We start from the raw sequence: 23,411 nt of genomic DNA on the forward strand, positions 1-23,411 counted from the left end.
GCACTCTGTGTGTCTGTGTGTGTGTGTGTGCACGGGCACTCTGTGTGTCTGTGTGTGTGTGTTCACGGGCACTCTGTGTGTGTGTCTGTGTGTGTGTGTGCACGGGCACTCTGTGTGTCTGTGTGTGTGTGTGTGCACGGGCACTCTGTGTGTGTGTGTGTGTGCACAGGCACTCTGTGTGTCTGTGTGTGTGTGCACGGGCACTCTGTGTGTGTGTGTGTGTGTGCACGGGCACTCTGTGTGTCTGTGTGTGTGTGTTCACGGGCACTCTGTGTGTCTGTGTGTGTGTGTGCACGGGCACTCTGTGTGTCTGTGTGTGTGTCTGTGTGTGTTCACGGGCACTCTGTGTGTCTGTGTGTGTGTGTGCACGGGCACTCTGTGTGTCTGTGTGTGCACGGGCACTCTGTGTGTCTGTGTGTGTGTGTGTTCACGGGCACTCTGTGTGTCTGTGTGTGTGTGTGCACGGGCACTCTGTGTGTCTGTGTGTGTGTCTGTGTGTGTTCACGGGCACTCTGTGTGTCTGTGTGTGTGTGTGCACGGGCACTCTGTGTGTCTGTGTGTGCACGGGCACTCTGTGTGTCTGTGTGTGTGTGTGCACGGGCACTCTGTGTGTCTGTGTGTGTGTGTGTCTGTGTGTGTGTGTGTTCACGGGCACTCTGTGTGTCTGTGTGTGTGTGTGTGTGTGCACGGGCACTCTGTGTGTCTGTGTGTGTGCACGGGCACTCTGTGTGTCTGCGTGTCTCTGTGTGTGTGCACGGGCACTCTGTGTGTGTGGCCGCGGACGCACAGTCCGTCTCTCCCTGGATGTGCGTGAGGAGGCCGTGCCGCCCTCAGCCCCGCTCGCCGCCGTCCCGTCCCTCCCCTCGCAGGCCGGAGCGCCGCCCTCACACGCCGCGGGCGGGCGGCTCTGGCTCGTTCGTTCCCCTCCTTCCTTCTCTCTCTCTCTCTTTCCCTCCCGCTGCCACTGCCGCCGGGGCCGAGCCCTCTCCGCCGGGCCGCCGCCGCCCCGCCCTCCGCCTCGCTCCCTCCCCGTCCGCCGGCGCGGCCCCTTTAATTCCCCCTCTCCCCTCCCCCGCCGCCCGCTCCAGCCTCCATTTTCCAGCGGCTCCGGCACCTGGAGGCGGCGGCGGCGGGAGCGGCCCGCGCCCCGCACCCGGCCCGCTCGCGGGCATGGCCGCCAACATGTACCGGGTCGGAGGTAAGGGCGGCCGCGGCCCCGCGCCGCTCCCCGCGTGCGGCCGGCGCTCGGGGCCCGGCGGGGCAGGCCCGGGGCGGGGCGGGCGGGGGCCGGGGCAGCCCGGGAGGGGCCCGGGGGCGCGGGGCAGGGGCCCGGGGGGCTGCCCGGGGCAGAGCGGCCCGGCGTGCGGCTCGGCGGGGCGAAGGGCCGCGGGGCCCGGCGCCGGCCGAGCTGGGGCGCCGTGCCCGGGGCTGGGTGAGCCGGGCGGTGGGCGCAGCGGGGCGGCCGAGGTGAGGGGGAGCGGCCGCGTGGGGCCGTGCGGAGCACGAGGGTGTGGGGAGACGAGGCGTGTGAGGTTCGAGCTGGTGGGGGCTCGGGCGGATCCGGCACCGGGACGGGGTGGGATGGGTGAGCGGGGCTGGAGCGGAGCAGCCGTGGGGCCAGGCCCCGGGATGGGGCCCGGCGTGGCGAGGCTGCTCGGATCGGGGGTCATGCGAGGTTGTCGGGGTGGGGAGCCGGGAGGAGCTGCTGAGATAAGGAGCACAAAGGTGGGCAGAGGCAGACCAGGGGGCTGGTGTGAGGCACGTCCTGCAGATCTTGGCCTCCACTTCCACTCTTGCTGTTTTGTTGTGTGCTTTCCCATTAGTCTTCTGTTCAGGGTTGTGCTCCTGTCTGATTGTCCTTTGTTTTGGCTCACGTGAAGAGAAAGGAGAGGCAACGGGGCTTGGGACTGTGTTTTATGGAACGTAAACTGAGGGTGGTCTGGCATGAATTTGTGCTCAGCCATTTTCCTTCATGAAAGCTATTCTGTGGAGCTTCCTTCTCCCCAGGACTGTAGGCTGTACAGGAAGATGTTTTTGTGGAGTTCCCTCCTTTTCAAAATGCCCTGCTTCTTGTGGAGTTCTGCAAAACCAAAGTAAAGTAAACAAGAGAAAAAATATAGCAAAGGTGGCCAAGCCATCCTGTCTGGCTGCTCTCCATCAACAACTGCTTTTTGTTGTTTCTGCTCCTCTGGCCTCCCCTTACTTTTTACCCTGAAAAATACTGCTTCTTTTGTCACGTTCGTACTTTTTTTTTTTTTTTCCTAGTTTCACAGAGGTATGAGAGCTGACTCTTGGCTGTCCCAGCTTTGTGTCTTGGTTTCCCCAAGCTGATAGTACCTGTAACATTATGTTGGTTTGGAAATGCTGAGAATAGGATGATAGGCAAGATGGGTTGTGGAAATTCACCCTGGTGTGTCTTGTGAAGAGAATAGTTTCCTGGAAATTTTTATTCATCATGAATGGCCAGGTCTTGTGGGGAAAGTCATCTCTTAGCATTTTGTATGGCTAAATCTGTACTGTACATCCCACAGAAGGTGTGAGAGCACCTCTGGAGGTCTCTAGATAGACCTCCTGCTAGAAAATACCTTGGTAGATCTGAGTGCTCAGGGCTGTGTCCATCCCAGGCTCTAAAAATGGTGATGCCACCCTTACTTTGGGCCCCAGCCAGTGTTCGACCGCGCTTATAAAAAATATTTGTTTCTGTGTGCCTAGATGGATTTTCTCTTGCTCCAGCTGGGCTCCCCCTTCCTGTTATCCCTCATCCTATCCCTGCTTCTGAGCAGGGCTGGCCGATCCTTGAAGAGTGCCATTAGTAACCAGCAGCCCAGTGGAGGTTGTAACTGCTGATTGTGATCCTTTAAACCTGATGTTACAGTTTTCCCCCTACCTTTATCTTCCAGTTTTTCAAGCATTTTCGTTTAAAGGATGCTGTGGGAGGCTTAGCAGGGCCTTTGACATGAAGTCAAGGTATCCAACACCCCCTGCTCTCCCCTGAGCCAGTCTCTTTGTCCCAAATGGGGGAGTCATGTTGGTCAGGTGTGATTTGCTTTTAGACTGTCCCTTTTGGCTGGTCTCAGTTACCTTTTTGTCCTCCATGCACTTGGAAATGGTGCCCAGGATTTGCTCCATAGCATTTCTGGGCAGAGGGCAAGGCAGCTGGCTGATAGCCAAGGTTACAGTGTTGTGTTGTGGTCCATATGGATGAAGTCTTGATTTGATGTATTACCAAGATCAACATATGGATGGATGCAGCTGTTTCTGTGTGAGAGTTCTGTTCAGCCTGAGCCCAGGAGTGTGTGTAATCGAATTGTTTCTGACCTCTGGTGCTGCTATCTCCTGCTAATAGTTTTGTGCACTGAAGTTGTGTGTGAACTCTGTGGCAGGATTAAATCCGGAATGGGATTTATGCACAGTCATTTCATACACTTCTCACTGGAAGACAAACACTCAGCAGATAATCTCTTATTACACTTGTGACTACCGGATGTGCTGCGTGAACTCCAGACCTAACAGCTGCCAAAAGCAGCCTGCTCTCTACAGATCAATACTGCTCCTGGAAGTATGTGTTCACTCAGAATGGTCACTGCTTTAGGCCTGGTCATGGAACACGATGAAATTTTATTTTCAGAAGCCAGTGGTGGGTTGACAAAAAGTGGACATAAAGTGAGTTGTTCTCTTCTTGTGGTCCTGGGTAGAGGAACTGAGGAGCCTGTGCTGTGGGGGGCTGAAGTCTTCACCTTAGTGTTGAGAAGCAGAGTGGTGGTGTGGGGGGCTTGGAGCTGCACCTTCAGTGGTAGTCAGGCTCTGTGCATGAGTTGAGTGATGGCATCCAGTCTTCTGGAGAGAGCAACTGGTTCTGCTGGTTCCTGCCAAGTTTCTTCTGGTGGGTTTCTGGTGGGAAGGGAATTGGTTTCCAATACAAATGGGACTGTCACAAGCTAGCATAATTCAGGGGGGATGTAAAACCTTGGAAATGTGTGGGGAAGAATGCCGGGGTATCAAATTCCAAGATGAAATGGGGGATCTTAGTTGTTAGCCAGTAGGAAATCATGGACTTGTCTGCTCCCAGTGTAGCAGAAGTGAAGAGTTTCTTAACAGCTGCTGTACAGCCATGAAACAAATGGCAGTGTGAAGAAAGTGCCCTGGTTTCACTTGGAAGGAGTCATAGTGGGCTGGTCTCTTCGTGGAGCGGACTGGCGCGATCACAGACCCCACGGGAATGCTGCATAAACACCAGATCGGAGAAGCTTAGGCCCTCTGAACTGGAATTTGGGGCCTCTGATGAAAAAATGCACGTGGGAGAGTGATGTTCATTGTTCTAGCTAGTGCCAGGCTCTGCTTTCAGGAGAGTGCTGTGTCAGCTGCCTGGAAGAGAACAGGTCATCTTGGTATCAAGAGACTTTCCAGCAGGTATTCTGTCTCCACCTTCTCCAGGAGAGCTTAACCCTGGTGTGACAAATATTCCTTTAGTGGTGGCCATTGACCGAGCCCACTGCAGGTTTATGGCCCTATGCCATTCCCCTGGTGTAGCGAAACAATGATTTCTTGCATTTTCATCTTGCACTGATTTGAGGAACTTAATTTTTTCTACCTTCCTCCTCCTCACTTTTTGTTTTTTCCTAGATTATTTTTAATCTTGCATCAGCTACCCAATCTGGTTCACTGTGGGACTGTGTGAACAGCTGAATGGGCTCAGTGGGAGGGCAGGGAACAAGGGGATGGGGAAAGAAAGGATAGGAAGGGTGGAGGAAAAACTACTGAAGATAACCCTTTTGCTGAGACAAATGTCAGTTTGTGCTTTCCGATGGAGTCTTTTATATGGTTTTGACTTTTACAGCTTACCCTCTTGTTAGGGAGCACACTTTCCTACAAAATTATCACTGTTTTTTGAGTCTGGTACATTGAAAGTATGTTTATATGGCGTTGGGAGATCTGATCACAAGTCAGTTAAGCATAGAAGTACTTGCTGCATCCAGCACCTTTAAAGTTAGGGACATGATGACCCACAGTGCCTGACATGGGCACCTGAAGTTCACAGCAGCTTTATTCCAGTGTGCTGGAGGCTGAAGCTCCAGAACTTACTGGATGTTGTTCATTACTTTATAGCTGCAGGTGGTGTGTCTGTCTGCCTGTGCTGCAGTCACACATCTTCTTTCAGTGTAGTCCCCGCAGTTTTTAAGAATGGCAATATGACATCATCTCTGCTACTGCAGGGTGCTATTAAAGCATGGCTGAGGAGTGTGGTTTGACCTGCCCCCATCCCATTCCATGCTCCCACTTGGCATCCAGGCTCTTGTGGCAGCCTGCAGCTCTTGGCTTCCTTAGTGCTGCCACAGAGCTGTGAGCACAGGGATGGTGCATCAGTCCTCTCGACATCACAGTAATGTCAATAATAACTGTTTGAGCTTTCCTGGTAAAGAACTGAGAGCTGTTAAGGAGGCTTGCATACAACATATTGCTGAGTCCGAATCTGGAGCAAATTCAGATAGTTTAGCTGCAGGATCACTTGTAAACGTTGTCCTGTCCACTTGCTTTGTTGTCAGTGTGTATGTGTTTTGGGTGACAGGAGGGATCACTCGGCAATATCCTTGTTTTGGTTGTGCTTGCTGGGACTTTGTTTTCTAACTTTGTGGGTAACCTGAGCTGAGAATGGGTTTAGTGGAGAGAGGTATTAAATAACCTGTAAAGATTAAAATGAGAGTTTATTCTTGAAAATTACTAAAAGGCCTCTGTAGTCATTGGTCCTAGTAAATTTAGGACAGCTTTTAGCTTATCACCTTTCAGCAACAGCTAGGCAGTGGGTTTCTTCATCTTTCCCTTTCATTATTTCTAGTTACACAAGTTTATCTTGCATGTTTTGCAGTCTTCCTTCCCTTTCCCTTCTCCCCCATATCAGACTGCTTCAGCATTCGTTAGCCTTTTACTGGGAAATTGTGCATGGGGGAGAATGTTATCAGCCAGCTTAGGTGTGTTTGGGGGCTGGAGCTGTGACGGCTCTGGATTTGTAATAGCTGCACACCATTTGCAACTGGCCACAGTGGAGTGAAAGGACTAAACTTGTTTCTGCTCTGTTGGTGAGTTGAGGCAGTTCCTGGGGTGGTGGGTGGGAGGGCTGGGAGACACTGCTGGAGGTCTGGGGAGTTACTGAGGCACTCCTTGGCAGTGCCCACTTTGCTCCTTGGTGTTTTCCTGGCCTTTCAGTGTTGGATAAAGGATATTCAACAAGAAATTATGGAAAAAAAAACTCTTAAAACTTGTTTTGTTTAGCTAGTAAGATTTTGGTGAATGTCAAAGATGTTCTTTTCCTTTCTAGTTGTTTTTCAAGCAACTATTGATGTTTAAGCATCCTGGCTTTATAGAGTGCACAATTTCTCCCCAGGAGGATGAGAAGAGAATGAGATTGTTGTTACTGTTTTTGCTCTGATTTATAAACCACTCATGAGCAGTTTGGGGTCACTTGAAAACAAAGGTGTTAACTGTGGAAGCTGGCTTCTGGTAGTTCTGGGCGTCTGCTGGCAAAAAGTAATGGGTGAAATCAGTGGTGCTTCTGCACCAAGTAAGGGGTTTTTTACACTCTATCTTGTGTGCTTTCCGCGCCCATTATTGTTTTTTAAGTCCTTGGTAAGTGACCAAGCCCTGCGGCTGCTTTGCCTCAGTTTCCCATGAGGTTTGAGTAACTGGAACATTTGGGAAAGATGCTCTTGTAAGATAGTTGTGATTCTAGGTCTTTGGCACTTACCACCACCCAGTATACAAAGAGGCCCTCCTTCAGAGTATCTTTGAGGTTCTGGAATGGTTGCTTGTCTGCTCTTTACTTGTAGAACCAAGTCTGAAAGGACCTGCAAAGTGCTGGTCAAGCTTTTGGGGTGTAGCCCAGCCCCATAGAAACCATTCTTCTCTTCGAGCTCTTTGGCTGGAGCACCTTTAGGAAGGTGAAGTGTTTGTGAGATAGTTTTTACTTGGCATTGTTCAGTGAAGCAAAGCAAAGAAGTTAGCTGGTGGCTTTAAAATGAGTTTGCAAGCAGGGAAAAGATTTGAGCTTCTCCAGTCCTTTACGTGTGTGTTGCTTGCAAGCTGTTGCGTCTTCGTGGTGCCTGGGCTTCCATGGCTCTGGTTCTGTGCATTGCCATGTTCTCGGGGAGGGTTTCCTCACCCGAGATTTTGTTTGTTTAAGAGTCCTTGGCCCTCTAAAAGCCCCGAGTCGTGTTGGTATAAAAAAGCAGAGTCTTCAAGGTTTGTTTTCAGGTTTCTCGTGGTGTTTATTATTTGGTATCTCAGAATTTTCTCTGCTCCCAGCCGAGGTCCATACAGCAGCTGGGACACGAGGCGACTGCCCGCCTCAGAGGATGTCCCCTAACATTTATACAGATAACTACGTGTCGGTTATTTACTATTTTGTACCAATACCTAGTGGCCACACCAAAAGTGTCATTTCTACTTTGATCCAATCCACTCTTAACTACTTTGTGCCATCACCACCCCAAAAAGATGGCGGACGAGGAAGAAGTACATGAGGTACCACCCAAATACCACCATCTTGTCCCTGTTTACCTGTATTCTATGAACCCTAAAACTACTGAATTTTGTATCTTCTACTGTGCTAAACTAATGTTTTCACATCCGGTGGTTTGCCATTCCTCTCTCTGTGTCCGAAGCCTCTCCCATGGACTAAAATCACACCCGGTGTTTTCCTGGGCTCTGTGCCAAGGTCTCCAAGCCCCCTGGACTGGCTCCACACCCCCTGTCCAGGGCTCAAATTCCCTTTCTCAGGTCCCAGGTCATCCAAGGGGGTGTCCTGGACTCCAGCATCAGGTCATGACCCATGTTGCCCATGGTAATGTTTCTGTTAAATTGCACTCAATGTGCTCTGGTTAATTTGGGGACTTTATGCTTTCATGCAAGATGTAGGAGGACAGATGACACTTGACCAAGCATAAAGTTAGTGTGGCGTGAACAGGTGATTCCTGATTTAGCACAGGGCTTATCCTTACAGAGTTAAGTTGTCAACATTTGAGCAGATTTGAACCAGCCAGGTGAGACAGTTTCTGCGGATGTTTCTTTTGGTAATGTTGATTTAAGATGTTTGTTTTGGTAGGGTGTCCATTGAAGCAGTTGTAGCTGTCCTCTCCTTCCTTTGCTGGGCTTACACAGTTTGGCCTGGCTGTGCTGCAGAGCAGAGGTTGGTTTGGTTGGAGATAGATTTTTGACCCGTGTGAGTACCTGATTGGGTTCACCATATGCAGGCCTGCCATCCGGGGAGAGGCTGTCACAACTTGAGGGGGTGGTATGAGAGGACGGGTGATGAATCAGCTTCACTGGCACTCTTGTTTGAAGGAACATCTGCAGAAACGCTGGCAGGAGTTTACACTATGTGTTTTGCCTTGTGAAGCCAGTGTTTCTGATCTAGCACTTGAAACCTCTACCTTTGGACTTAATATATTGTCATGTTATGGCCTAAGCAGTTAATTCGTGTTGGCAAACTGAAGTTCAACGTTGCTCTTGAACAAACAAGCAAACCCAAACAAGAAACACAACTTTTTTTTGTTTTTTCTTGAGAGTGATGCAAAACTTGGTGTCTTGAGTAGTGCAGAGGTTCTTGTTTTGCAGCTCTTGAGATTCTTGCAGGGAACACGATGCTAGTTTTTTGTCATCTTCTTTGCTGTCTAAATGTCTTCTGGAAAATAATACTTTTCTTATCTGTCCTTAGCAATGGAATTACAACAGAACAGGCTGTTTTCTTGGCTGCTACAGATGGTGATTGTTGTTAGGGTGTAGCTTGAGGATACTCCTCTTCCATTCCCCCTACCCCCTCCAAATACTCCTCCATGATTTAAGGAACTCTTACTAGTTTTTCTGTCTGCTCAAGTGACTCTTCTGTAAATTAGACCATCCTGGTCTTCCCTTACAGCACACCTTTGGGGAAAGGTTTTTCTTTTTTTAAGCCTGAACTATTTCCATGTTATTGATGTGCAAAGAATGGCACTGGATGCAGCTGAAATTACATAGGCTCACAACTTTGCTGCTACAGAAAATGTTTGTATGGCTGCATTCTTGGGAACTGAAGTAGCAGGAGAGGCAGTGCAGAAGAAACTTTGTGTCCAGAGGCCTTCAAACTATGCTTCGATATCTCCTGTGAAGCACAGAGTAGAAAAAGTGGTTCTCCAGGAACGTTTAGCACAGGCTCATCCTTCAGGAAGCTGGAGGGAGTTGACTCAGTGAACCTGAAGTGTCAGTGCCACATGCAAAAAATGCCTTAGTTATAGCTGGAATATTGGGAGTGGATTAATTGAAATTGGTTTTCTTGAACTGCCATATAATTGATTTCTAACAGCAGAATTGCTTCTTTGTCCTTAGGGTAGTGCTTTGGAAGCTTAATTTTATTTCCAGGATTCTTGCACAGTTTCTTTTCAAGCCTTGTTTGTGCAGACTTTTTGTCTCCTTTGGAGATGGCATTTACTCCATTATGGCACAGTTCTTACCTAAGAGTGACCCATGAAGTACAGCTGACACCTGTAACTTCTTTTTCAAAAATACCAGCACACTCCTCTCCTTTGGTTATTTTCTATAGATGTCTGCAAGTGAAAACAGTCAAGAGTGCTGTGAGGAACAAAAATAAGAACATTGACAATCTAAAAGTTGTGTTTCTTCTTCCATGAGGTGATTCTTCCCTTTCTTCTGCTCTCCTTGCTTTGGAATTTTACACTTTGAATGGGAAAGGTACCGTCTGTACGATCTTTGTGCCTCATGCAGAGCTGAGATCTTCAGTCCTATGGCTGTTGCTGTGGGGCAGAATACCTGCCTTCTTTCCCTGGAGGAGAGGGGAAATATTTGGGAGCACACCTGGCCATTGTGAATCAGAGAAGTTAATTGAGCCCAGGACCTTCCTTGAGGAGCACTGACAGTAGGAGAGTTGAGAGGTACATCAGAAAGCAAGGACTTTGGATAGTTCCTCTAAACACTGTGAGATCTCCAGTGGTTTGCTTTGAAACGTAGTCTGTTAATTGTTTCTGAAACGGGAACCATTTGATATCTCTGTCTTACCTTTCTCACTTTCTCTTGTAGTTTTTGTATCTGTCTTTAGGATAGAGAACAATGATCAGAACTTAATTATCTTTGAGACTTCTGTCCATCTCTGAAATGTCTGAACAAAGGGTTCAAGAGTTAATAGGGAAGAGCTAATCCATGGATAATGGAGTTGCATAAACCTTGTTTCACTAAGAATTGGGTAAAAAAAGATACGAGATGACTGGACAGGAATTTTTCTTGCCCCCACCCTTGACATGATAGAAAACAAAGAACAGAAGACCTCTGGGAAATTCCAAATATCATAATGTTTCAGAGTTTAAATGGGATCAAGCAGTAGACAGTTTGTCCAAGCAAGTTGCATGTCATTAACTTTGATATTTTTTCTCTTTTTTACTTCAAGAAGATAGATTATGTCTTACCTTGAGTAGATTTCTGCATGGAAGGCACTTTATTTTTCTTTGTATCTGTTACAGGTCCTTCAGAGTTTGGTGTGTTGGTGGGGTATTTTTTTTTGTTGTTGTTTGGGGTATTGTTGTTGTTGCAATAACTTGCTATAAGAGCTGATACGGATAAATGTGGATAAACTTTTCTGTAGGTCTGTGCATGATCTGTAGTCCTGTTACACAGATCTTGCCATGAATTGCTTCTCTGTTGAATTATGATTTGGGTAATACTGAATCTGGATTTTTGGAGGCCTGTTAGAAAAAGTGATCCATAGGTTACATCTCAAAACAGCCAAGTAACATTGGCTGTCTCTCTGTCGTTCTGCACATTTGGAAGAAAATACAATATGAACATTTTGTTTGCCATGTGAAGCTGTAAATAATCCTTGCTCAAGAAACAGCAAAGGTGGGGTACTTCATCTTATCCTTGCTAAATTTAGTGATGATTTGCTGTTAACTGTGTGGAGGGGCGATTTCTGCAGGAGATGTTTGCTTTTGCCATGTCCCTCACTAGTTGGCTGTAGATTTCAGAGGCCTGTGTGCTTGGCTTTTTTTGCTTGCTGTATTTTTTTGAGGTGTTGGGTGGTAGTGGTGGTGTGTCCCACAGCATGTGCTGTCTCATCCTCAGCTTGATGTATCTACCCGCTGTAGCCACAAATACTGCTGTCCTGTAAATGCAAATTGAGCCTGTGCTGACAGTATATCTTTAATACCTTTGTTGATCCATGAAAGACATTAGTTTGGAAATACCTGGTTTGTGTATATTGCCCGAAGTATTAGGCCCCATAATTTCCTTAACAGTAGACAAAATTGTTTCAGTTTTGCCTTTCTGGTAATGAAAATACTGTGCTGCTGATGTTTCTGTGTTGAAACTCTGTCTGCCTTGTACCTGAACATCTTATCAGGTGACTGCTGCTGTGAGTTTTGCTGCCTTTTGAAGAGTCAGAAGGCTGTAGGACTTGGGCTCTGCCAGGTGAGACTGCAGGACTGGTAGGGTTGCCTCTCCAGCCTCCTCTTTCACACCACGAGGGGTTGTATTATTGATTGGCAGTTTAGGGACAAAGCTGGTGAATAATTTGAAAACTGGAAATTACTGAAGGGAACTGGCCCAAAGTTGAATTGGAGAGCCCAGAGTATACAGAGGTACATATTTCCCGTAAAAGAAGTCATAAAATAATAGGTCATCATAAGTTTATTCACTCTCTTGATGCTCATCTTTAATTCAGGGCAGCAGCTCTGTGGGCTGGGGAGGGGAAGTATTTACAATTGCGAAGTTCTTTATTTCATGTCTGGAATTGCACATTGTACTCAGCAGTGGTAGTGAGTGTGGGAAGAGGAAGGCTCCAGCCTCCCTCATATCCTGAGTACCTCTGTAGGCTGCTGCAGTACTCACTGTGTGAGACTTTTGGGGGGGTAAGGTGGGGAATACTCAGCCAGGTCAGTCCTCAGAAAGCACTTGTAGCTTGAGAGGCAAGTGTGCCTTGGGAAGGATAAAAATACTTTTGGGCATTTTTGCAACTTGATCACCTAAAAGCCCATAAGGTTATTAGGTAGCTCAGACATGTCTAATCTTATAAATATATGACCTCTAGACAGTGTGTGTTATTTTGCTATACCCCCTCCTGATTTTCTTTTCCGTGGGCTGATGTAGACATAAGCAACAGCTGACGTGAAGAAGGCAGAGGGGGAAGCTCTTTTGCAATAATGTCTTAAAAGCACACGAAAGCAAAAAGAAATTCTTTTATGTTAATTGCAAATTGAGAACTGTTATTTTATTGCCTTTATGGAAAATTTTCATCTTCTGTGGTCTGTAGGCTGTCATTCTAGTTTTAGCTGCTGTACTTGTGTCTGTGTGTTCTAGCAGTTCAGTCATTACCTGTGTAATACAGCATTGCTTTCTGGCAAGTTGTGTTATGCATATTCAGAAAAAGTATTATGGGATATAAAGGCTTTTTTGGGATAGATTTATGTATGTGTGTACTTCTGCTCTATAACAGCACAGGCAAGGGGAAGAACTATGTTTTGAATTCGTCAGAAGGTGATGATCTGTGTGATGGTCCTTACTGCCTTCTGGTATTTCCACACTCCTCAGTCATCGCTGTAGCCTGATCACAGATAACTGTAACATGCATGAGTGGTGCCATTAATTATGATCGTGATATGGGTGCACGGCTGATTAATTCGGGGCTGGTGAGCTGAGGCTAACAGCTGTTGTGAAGGTGTGGGGCTGAAGCTCTCTTCGGGTGGCTGGGTGGTGAGGGATTGCCTTCGTGGGCCTTTTATGGTGGTTAGAGGGCATGTCATGCTTCTGTCATGCAGAGCAGTTTTAGACTGGTCCTTATCTTCAATTTTGTGAGTAGGAAAGCAAGTAAATCAGCAAGGGTAAGTAGTCAGTTGTATTTGAATGACCTGACTTGTTTTGCTTGCTGTCAGGCTCTACTTTTCTGTCCCTAGACCTTATTTTTTGTTTTAGTGAACTCTTCCTTCCTGTTCGTAGTGGGAGTTGAGATGCGTATCTCCCTGTTGTCTAGAGATTTGCTTATTTTGTCTCCTTCATCCCCTTTTTCAGCCCAGGGTACAGGACCCTGGCAGTTGTGCATGTACAGGATGTGTCCCATTGACATCTGGACTGTTGGGAGTCTGTGGAAAGTTTCTCATTTTGTGTGTGTGTGCACATGCATCTACAATTGTAGGCACTGCCCTGAAAGCAAATGGGGAATAATATTAGTTGGGTAGGCAGTATGAGAAAGGGTGCAGTTCCATAAACTGGGAGGAAGCTGGAGGTGAAGTGGAATAGCTACTGAAGGAGAAAGGCAGTGTTTTGGCGTGTAGGGCCCAGTGGTGTGCTTCCTTTGAACCTCCTGTGCAGGAAACCAGTCTTCTTGGGCTTGGCTCCTTGTGGAGCAGTTTCAGAGGAGTGTTCTCACCAGCCCAGGCATCAGTTTGGAGAGTGGTTTGTTGAACTTAAAATTTCTATGTTGTACATGTGGAACAGGAATTCAAACTCTGTGCAGGATAGCATTTTCATTTTAGTTCTAGTATTTAAAATCTCTGTGAAAAAAATGCAAACACTTTCCTTTGATATGTGTTACTTTGTGTTATGTGATTTGCAGCGCGCTCTGCATTACTTGCAGAGAGGAAGAAGCCCTTTTCCAGGTAATGTGAGCAATGGGAAATAGGTCTCCATTAGTTGCATAGCTACTGGTGAAATGCTTAGCATAGTTGTGGCATTAGTCTAAAGCATGGATGAGATGTACTGGGCTGTGGATTGGACATGGGGATATCATCAAGCACTGGCCTAAGAACGCGCCTCTGCACTGTCATGTGTCAGCTCCTGGAGCATCCTGAGGGGCAGGTTTGGTTCTGCCTTTCTGCCAGCAGTGTGCAGAACGTGGTGGTTCCTGTGAACTTGGGGTGCAGTTGTCGCTCATGGGTCTGGGGACACTCCTGCTGCTGACCAAGACAGTGTTGGGGAGGTTTAGTATTCAGTATTGTTGGATACCACTGTGTACTGTTCTTTGTTAAACCATTTATCTGTGATAAGCTTTCTTTAAATCCATGCCAGATTTTACAATCAATAAACTGTAGTTACTTGAAAAATCAAGTTAATGTTCACTTGAGGTATAAAATGTGTCTCTGGGAATATATGCGTGTGCATGCACACAAAAAAGCTGATTAAAAATGATGTGAACTATGAGCATTTGTAACAGTCACCTGAAACCCAAGGGATTAAAGACAAGGTTATATTTTCAATACATAGATTGATGTCTCGTTTGGTTTTAATTTCTAATTTTCAGGCACAGGGTATGCAAAAGTAATGTTTTCTGCATCTGCCTCAGTCAAAGTACCCAAAGTGAGTGGTAGGTGGTTGTCTTAGGAATTATTGAAGGGTTGGAGAGAAAGAACTCATCCTTTCTTCACTTGTTGGAGCCTTCCAGTCAGAAGTGGCGAGTGGGCTTGGAGAGGCACCTCGAAGCCTCAGCATCCTCTGCAGTGTCCTTGTTGGTCATGAGTGGTTCTGCCATGGGAGAAATAATTTCTTTTTACTCTGCTGATCAGTAAATTGCTTAATACCACCATTGTTATTTCAGTCAGCAGTTGTTATTGCTGAAGCTGCCGATGATCTGTTTGGTTTTGTGACTTCTGGTAGAGCTGGTCATAGTAATGTTGAGCCTGTTGTTTCCTGTTTGATGTGCTGTTCAGAGCCACTGTTTGGGAATGGAAATTTAGGATCTAGTTACTTGGGTGTTTTAACCATTTCTGATACCAACCCACAAAGTTTTCTACAAACCAGATGTCCAACCTGTTTCTCACTTGAGACCTTCCATCAGTTTAAAGGCTGCAGGGATGTGATATTTAAGGGGAACTGACTCTTGCAGTTAAGAAGAAAGCTTTGGAGTCACTCAGATGCTTGTTAGCGTGAAGATGGCTGATGATCAGTCTGAGAGTCCTGGAGCACAGAATGCACAAAAATAGCAAAAATTTGGTGTGTTATTTCAGTGCTTCTTAGCCCTGGTTACGCTCTGGTTAGGTAACCCGAGACTCGTGCTGAGCATAAGCCTTGGAATTCTTGGCTTGTCACTCCTAGCCAGCCTCGTCTGGGACTTCACTAGCAAGGTGTCTCGACAACCACACTTTGACAAGACAAGAGCTTCGAAAATAGGTTTAAGAATTGTTGCTCTTGGGATTGTAAGCCCTGGAATTCCTGATTAGTGACTCTCTCCTAAGGCAGCCAGCCCCGTTGAAGGGGTGGGGGGACACTTGGGTTGTTTGCAGGTAGTGCAAGAGCAGCTTCCTTGGGGTTATTTGCACGGCTGTCACTGCTCTGCTCTGTGGGTAGGCAGGTCTGTAAATCCGGGGAGACCTGTAGATAACAGGCTGTAAGCAGCAGTCAGAAAAAAGGTGCGTATGCAGCTCGAGTGGTGTTACACGGGGCAGGTGGTAGGGCTCTGATGGGTAAATGCCCTCGTGTCTCTCTGGTCAGCCCAGACATAAAAGGGGTTCTTAAACTCTCCTGGTGCAGTTTTTCCAGGAGAAGAGACCTTTAGGGGATTCTTCCTTTCTTTGCGCTGGGGAGGTGGGAACAGTATCTGTGCTTTCCACAGCCCTTTTAACGTGGGTTTCAGGGGGATTGAGGATAACCCTAAGTAGCTGTCCCTGTTTACAGAGGGCAAGCCCGGCTGAACGCCGGCTGAGCATCATGCTAATGTAGGCATTGCCAAAGATCACTTGAGGTGTGCCCGGGGGCTATACGGGTGTTTTGCTCCAAGCACAAATGAGTGAGGAAATCTGGAGGGAAATCGTCTTAGATAGTCCTGGAAGGAATTGTCAGATCTGTGTGCAAGGTCAGCACCTTGTCAGCAGGGAGGTGGATGCAGCCTTTCTCTCAGTTCAGGCTTAGGGTTTGGCTTCTGGAGTACTGGGAGAGAAAGGCCAGTCCATTCTGTACTTCTGAGCGTCTGTTTTCTTCAGGAGTGCTTAAGCTTGGAGTTCCCTAATACCAAATAATTTATGTGGCATTCACGCATAATGCAGGTTTCTGTGATTTTTTTTTTTTAAGGTACTACCTTTGTTAAAGAGCTCGGTTTTTCCCCTTAAACTTTAGGAGTTTTTCCTGCTGGAAAATACAAATATTACTGACCAGTCTGGACAGCGATATGGAATTTTGTTCAGGGCATTTTAGGATCACATAACACTAAATGACCAGGAAGTAGAGAAAAAAAGAGAGAGAGAAACTATTTGTACTCTAAGTAAATGAGCCGTGCTTGTAAACTGGAGGGGAAGAGAGATACCACATAATGCTGGTGAGAAGTGGCTGGATTTTGAGAAGAAGAGGAAGCAAGTAAAGACAACAGTGTGTAGTCTTAAGTGGAAATAATCTGATCAGAGAGAGAAGGAAGATCATGTGCTTTGCTCTCCAGACTGATAAAGGTTTTGATTTGATTTTTAGCAGTTCACATTTTAAAAAGTATTTTTTCTTTTTGTCAGATTATGTCTACTTCGAAAATTCTTCAAGTAACCCCTATTTGATACGAAGAATAGAAGAGCTCAATAAGGTAAACATTTTTTTAAATCGAGTCTTTGAAGTTAATTGAATTTATGATCTGCTTGATTTGATTAAAATCAAAACAATTCTTTAGTAGTTCTCTGGTAATTAGAAGCTTAAAAATACATTTGTTCTCTGGTAATTTTCTGGAATGCTTTAAGGCCTTTTGTTCTCCTTTGGTATGAAAGGGCTGAGTGTCAATGGAGTGTCCCTCTCAAGGTGATTATGCCCACCTTTAGGGCAGGAGGTTTCTGCAGGTCTTCACTTCCGTGCCAGGATTACGGGTATGAAGAAAATACAAGAGTTTGCCTGGAGGATGGAGAGCTTTAACTTAATTTTTCTTGTGGGAGACACTTGCTCAAGAGAAAGATTTGCAGCTGTGACCTGCTTGCTCAGACTTTGTCTTTGCTGATTGTCCTTTTGGGCCAGTGAAATCTTCCATCTGCCAAATTCCCTTTCAATGGATTGAGCAGGGAAACATGATGGCTTCTTTGTGGGAAGCCAGCTGAAGTTCTCAGCGCTGAAATTTGACCTGATTGAGGGGGGAAGATGGTTTTGAAGCCACTATCTGTATCCTGAACTTACCTCGTGTTCAGGTTTAATATCGTCATTATGGCAGCCCATACAGAAGGAATGTAGCATTGCTGGTTTGGATTTGGGTGTTCACTAACTGACTGATATCAGGTATTTTTCTTCAGCCACCAGTGATGGAAAAGCATGTAGTTCTCAAAAAGTTACTTGGAAGAGAAAAAGTATCAATTTCATCAGGAATAAAGAATCCGAATATTAGGACATCCATAAGTTAGGTAACCCTATGGAGTTCTTTTACAGAAGTGCCTTTAAGTCTCCTTTGCCTTGAAGAAACATGAGTGAATTCTTAAAACATTCTCAGTGGATCTGGGAGGTACCACTGTCTGTATTCCACTCATTACAGGGTGCAGGTTTGTTGATCACTCTCCTGGAAAGTGTTGTTTTCCCCTCTTATTCTTCCTTTTCATTCTTCTCCTCACCTTTAGAAAAAGATGAACTTTCCACCTAGATTCCTCATCTTGGTGCAACCCTTCCTTGAGCTGTGATTTCTCTGATGTACACTTTAAAATGGGTCTTTCAGGTGGAAATGAATCCTAGCTCCTTTATTTTTTTTTTTAACTGAGTATAAATGAAATTTGGTAATTAAATAAATCAGATCAATTTACGTGGAAGTTGTCTATGTTTGAACAAGATGTTTTTGAGTTTCTCAGAATTTAAAAGTTCTGAATTATTTACCAGAAAAGGGTAGAAATTCTGAGACACTACCAAAGACTTTTGGCCTGTAAGGGAAATACCTGTGCATGTATGTGATATCTGGGGTTTTTGTAGGCTTATTTTCCCTAGAGTTTGTAAAAAGCCACTTGCACTGTTTGACAGGTGCCATCTTACATTTGATCACCTATCTCATTTTAAGAGTTTTAAGTAATCTTTCAAAAATTTTGACTTTTTTTGTATGTTGTCACTGGAATAGAGTTTGTCTGGTGCAGCTTCTTTGGTTCTCTTTCTGTAATGATTTTTTCTTGCGTTGGTCATTATTTAGCTCACCAGTGCTGTCAGAGAATCTCATGTCATTTCTTTTGCAAAAATAGTAATGGCTGGGTTCTTTCTTGCCTTCCTACTGCCCTGCAGAGTTTGAAGAGCAGCCTACACCTGAATTCTGTTGTTTTTCACAGGTTTTTCATTAGCTTTTTAACGATTAATTTGAATGCTACTAAATATAGGCATCACCTCAAAAGTAACAAAGTGGCTTGGTAATATGTTGCAGTGGCAAGTGTGTTTTTCTTCCCTAGAAACATCTGCAACTTAAACCATTAGGAGGGCAGGGCCAAACTGCCTGGAATTTCCCTCCCATGGAATGGCTCATGCTGGAGTTTGTGTGTCAGATAATATGTGCAGCTGGAGGCGCTAAAAGCTGGTGCTGTGTAACTCTTGTGCAAAATTCCCGCTGTTTTATGAGATCCCTGGTTCAGAGTGTGCAGTTCTGCTCTTGGTTAGTGGTCAGTTTTATTTTTGTTTTTCTGTTCCCTGTTTCAGACTGCCAATGGAAATGTGGAAGCGAAGGTGGTGTGTTTCTACAGGAGGAGAGACATCTCCAGCACGCTCATTGTACTGGCAGACAAACATGCAAGTAAGCTGCTTTGTGTTCAAGTGACATTCCTCCTGCACAAAGTTGTCAAACCTGGGGACAACTTTGATATTTCAAGTAATCAGTATTTTTCTGTAGTCATCTTTAGCAATTTGCATTACTTGTTTGGGTGACTTTTCTCTGCCTTTATACCTGACCCTATTTTTCTTTTTTTTGCCCTCTTTTTCCTTATCTTAAACCTTTTAATACATTGTTTGTGTGTGGCTTGATTTTGGTGGGGATAAGGCAGAAGTTCTTAGTTAGGGCTGAGTGAAGACATCTTATTTGCTCTACAGAAATGAATTTTTTAACTTTTAGGATGAGAGAAAGTATTCTCTCTGTTTATATAACTTCTCATTAATTATTTGGTTTGGTTTGTATATTAAACAAAACCCCTCAAACATTATTTGAGTGAATCAAGTAGACTGATTATGGGAAAGCAACTTGAAACATGGCCAGCTTAAAACCTGACTAACAGGATTTCTCTTTAAATTTCAATATTAATAATATTTCTTGTAATGACACAGCTTTTGTCTGAACATGCTCTATAACTACACTTCAAAAACAGGGAATTTGAAAATCTATCACTATTTTGAATACTTAAAGCCCATTTGTTGGGAAGCAAGTGGAGTAACTAAACTGCTTTTCTCCTGTAAACAACAGAGTGTGTGAAGTTCTTCAGATTGCTTAAAATTTAGCAAAAAGCATGGACAGCCTTATGAATCTTTGTAATTCAGGGCACATCTATAAATGAGAGAGAAGCAATCAGATCTGGCATGTCAAAACTGTGATTTAGCTGGCAAGCCTCACTGTTCTTTAATGTGCTTCTTGGTGTGTGTATCAATAGACTGATCTGGGGATTGATTAAATCAGATACTCAGTTTTAGCAATGAATGTAATGGCTTGCTGTGTTCTCACTGCTTTACTGCCATTGGGGAAAAATGCAGCAAAACAAGTCCCTTACTGATAAATTTGAGTATTTTCTGTTGTAGTCTGTCCAAATAATCCCTCTGTTGCAGCCATACCTTAAAAAGAGATCGTGGTGTTGAGAGGAGAGTTTGCTGTGTCACAGAACTGTGATGGCAGGCAAAGCTTTTTTGAGATCTTTTCAGTGCAGCAGTATTCATTTCATCTGAGGATCCTGGAGCTCAGGAGGAGCTTCACCATAAACAACATGGCCATTGATTCAGTCATCTGTATCTCTCTTCACTAGGTTCAGTAAAGGAAGCAGGTGGGAAGGGTCCACAGAAACATGTATCTAAGACTGAAAATGAAAAATATTTGAACCCACATAAATGCTCTTTGAACCTGCAAATGCTGATTTGTCTTTGTGATAAGAAATCTAAGTGGTTTTTTTAATGCAAATAAATAATTCATTATTCACATGTGTTGTTTGAAAGATGGGAAAATTCTTCTGTAGCAAAATCCTATTTATAGAGCAACCAGAGACAACTGAGTCTGCCTCTTAGAGTAAATTTCATTAGTAACTAGCATTTTCTCCAGTAGGTTTTTTTCTGGTGCAGAACAAAATTGGTACTGAATGCCTTCCATTTATTTAGATAGATGTGCTGCTCAGTGGTTTCTGTTCTTCATAAGAAGGGAGAAGAGAGCAAAATTTAAGCTTTTTGGACAGCCATTAGTTCTTCACTATAAAAAAAAAATCCAAGATCCTGCATGGTATAACAAAATTAAATTTTGTAGATGTTAAGATTCTAGTACAGATATTCCACACTGTCACTGACTTTGAGTTCATTTCCATAAAGTCTCCTGTTGCCTCATTTTGATGCATTTGCAGTAGATGTACGTGTCTGCATCGCTGATCTTTTAACTGCCTTTGTTCAGCTGATTAATGGAGCTTTCTGACTGCAGACATTTCTGGATTCACAGTCTTCTGTTCAAGATGCCTGTATTTTAGACCTGCTGTTGAGATCAGTGCAGTGAAAGAGCAGTGGGGAAATACAGCCAGGGCCTAAATGGAAAAATTGTATGGATATTTAGTTTGGGGGTTTTTTTTGACTCTTCCAATAAAGGAAGGAAAAAGATATAATTGTAAAATTAATGTTTTGAAGTTAAAAAAAAAATTATTAAAATGCCACTTTAGCTTGGATTATCCATCAGATATCTGAAACAGCCGAGTCTGAAATGTTGTCTTTTCTCATAAGTCTGTATACAGAGAAATGTGTTGAAAGCGCCTTATTGTGTAGTTGGTGACTATAAATTAGCACCTGATGTATGTAACCTGATTCTTAGATTTGATCTGTGATCTTACTATTTTTATCATATGATGTAAAACTTCTGTGGGCTGTCCTATAAATCTTTCAGCCTTATGATGTCTTTCTTACATTGTTAAAGGTTTTTATTCCTAAGCCTCTTTAATCACTTCACAAATTATTCTAAGGAATTTCTCCAGCTGTGTCTGAAATGAACTTGCTTCACCAGTAAGACATTGTTTTAAGTTCTTGCCGAGAGACTTTGAAAACAAGATTTGAAAACAGGACTGAATGGAAGAGAAATGGAAAAGATATTTCACTTCTCAACCTATTGTTGGATGCTATGTCACTATGTGTTTTCTTTATATGATGTCTTACACAGTCTTTTTATAGTTATTTAAATATTTGCAGCAATGACTGACTAGTTGGTAGTAGTTTTTGTGCTGTCTGGATTGGCAGATTTTTGGTTGGTTTTCAGCAAGTGCTTGTAGTAATGGGTCTTTACACCTCTAGCAGGTACTTCTAAATAAGGAAAGAGTCTTTACCTTTTGAAATGTTAAGAAGTTAGCTGAAAAGTTCTGTCAATTGCTCTTTGTATCGAGCTCAGAGCCAGTCATGAAGTGTGAATTAGACCCCGAAAATACTGCTCAAAGACTATTGTTACACTCATTGGGCCAAGGGACAAAAAACCCACCGAAGCTATTAAGTAATAAAGAGAAACAACAAAAGAAGTCCACGGTTTTTGAAGTGCGAGTTTGTCTCTGTGCTGTGCTCAACTTTGTTGTTTTGCTTTTTGTATTATTTTCCTTCGTTATTAAAACCTTTTTGATTTTTCAAGGCACTCTGGATCAGCTGTCTCGCTCATTTTTACAGCCACGTTCTGCCAGGCTGGCCCTCAAAGTGTGGGTAAAACCCATAGGTGCTCTCTGGCACACATGGCAGCTTGGTGTTGGAAGTGCCAAAGCTTCTGAAAATAAATGTTTGCATGATACCTATGTGCCTAAAGAGGTAGGAAATTTATTGAGGGTGGGTTTGTTGTTTTTTTTTTTTTTTTTTTTTTTTTTTGTTTTTTTTTTTTTTTTTACATTTTAAATAACACAAATCTAAATGAGGTTTGACAATAGCTTCTTGAATTAGCTCTTTTTATTTCTTCCATTTTATTCTCCATCTCTGTTTTCTCCTACCTACCACACACGCAGATTTAAGAGGAGTCCAGTTCATATATCCACTAATGGCACTGTAGCTTAGGTGCTGCTGAGAGAAGGGAACTGGTTTTTCTCTTTGGGAGTGGTGCAGTGAGGTAAGATACAAGTGTCCAAAAGAGCGTCTGTTTGCTATCTGAAATAGTGGCCATGGCTGCAAGAGATGACCACCAGAACTTTTACTGAGTTTCCCAATGATTTGGCCCCACTCTTTTCTTTATTCTTTACATAATTCTGTTTGTTATAACCATGCTAATTAATTCTTCTGTTACTGCAGACTGTTTCCCAAGCTGGTAAACCTTGGGAGCTCTCTAAACCTGATTTCTGTGTCTTGTTTACCTTCGTGCATTTCTGAATTCTACCATGTGGCTACTTGTGTGACACCCACAGTGCAAAGAAAGGCCAGATGCTTTCTGCTTTTGATGCTCTGGAGAGCCCAATCTGATCTATAGCAAATTGCTATTCTTTCTGGTGTCTAGCAAATATTGATGTTTAATTTCACATCTCTCACACCCAGTCATTTTAAATTACAATTACTGCCTCTTGGGTTTCTCCTGCCAACTCAAAGTTTACTCTTTCTAATTATTTTCCCCATATATGTTAGCTTTCACACAAGTCTTGCTGTTTGTGCCTAATCTGCCTATCTCTTGTTCCCAATATAAGTCATCTTCAAGCTTTGTTAATGTGCTATTAATAATTCTGCCATTAAATATCAAATAATACTTAATCTAATACACTTCTTGCAGCATTCCACTGGCTACTGCTGCATAGCTAATATATTACTGTTTGTATTAAGATTAAATGTTTAGTTTCAAATCTACACAGGCACATCTATCAAGCAGAAAGATTAATTTTGAAGTAAGGCTTTTCAAGAGCACTCAAGTCCCAACGTACTGCACCTCCTCTATTCCCATACCACTTATTCCACAGTACTGTAAAAAGTGCAGGCAAACCTTTCTGAAAAGATTTCTTGGATATTTTATAAATACATGCTTCTATTTTTTATAACTGTTTTTTCTTGGAGGCCACCATTCTTGATGGTGGCGTTTGCTCCAGTTAGTGTGAGTGGGTGAGCTGTGGGAAGGTGAAATGAAGATATGTCAGACTTGTCGTGGGGCTGGGCCAGCCCCTGTGGTGGTTCATAGTCTGACTTCAGGCCCTGCTGTCTGGGTGAGGTGTTAGTGGGGTGGGAGGTGCTACTGTGTGCTTTTTGTCCAAACAGCTTTTGCCTGACCTCAGTGAGGGAGAGGTTCCTGTCGTAGATCCAGTCCTTCTCTCCCCCATGCCTTGGTTCCTTCTGCATTGGTGAGGTCTGTTTTTTTTTTTCAG

At 44.2% G+C, this 23,411-nt stretch overlaps 1 protein-coding gene across 4 annotated transcripts in view; it reads left to right on the top strand.

The window, feature by feature from the left end:
• Positions 1–1,017: 1,017 nt before the first annotated feature.
• The window catches only part of MTA1 (metastasis associated 1), a 75,806-nt gene continuing 53,412 nt past the window's right edge, over positions 1,018–23,411 (top strand). For 2 of the 4 annotated variants that reach the window (XM_066324846.1, XM_066324849.1), the window contains exons 1-3: positions 1,019–1,198; positions 16,458–16,525; positions 18,580–18,673. In XM_066324846.1, the coding sequence (XP_066180943.1) occupies positions 1,171–1,198; positions 16,458–16,525; positions 18,580–18,673 (190 nt within the window). In that variant the 5' untranslated portion in view covers positions 1,019–1,170. Of the gene's footprint in view, positions 1,199–16,457; positions 16,526–18,579; positions 18,674–23,411 lie in introns of all 4 variants that reach the window. The other 2 variants (XM_066324850.1, XM_066324847.1) reach the window with 2 other exon arrangements.

This window comes from Sylvia atricapilla, chromosome 9 (assembly GCF_009819655.1).
Source record: "Sylvia atricapilla isolate bSylAtr1 chromosome 9, bSylAtr1.pri, whole genome shotgun sequence".
Taxonomy (NCBI): domain Eukaryota; kingdom Metazoa; phylum Chordata; class Aves; order Passeriformes; family Sylviidae; genus Sylvia; species Sylvia atricapilla.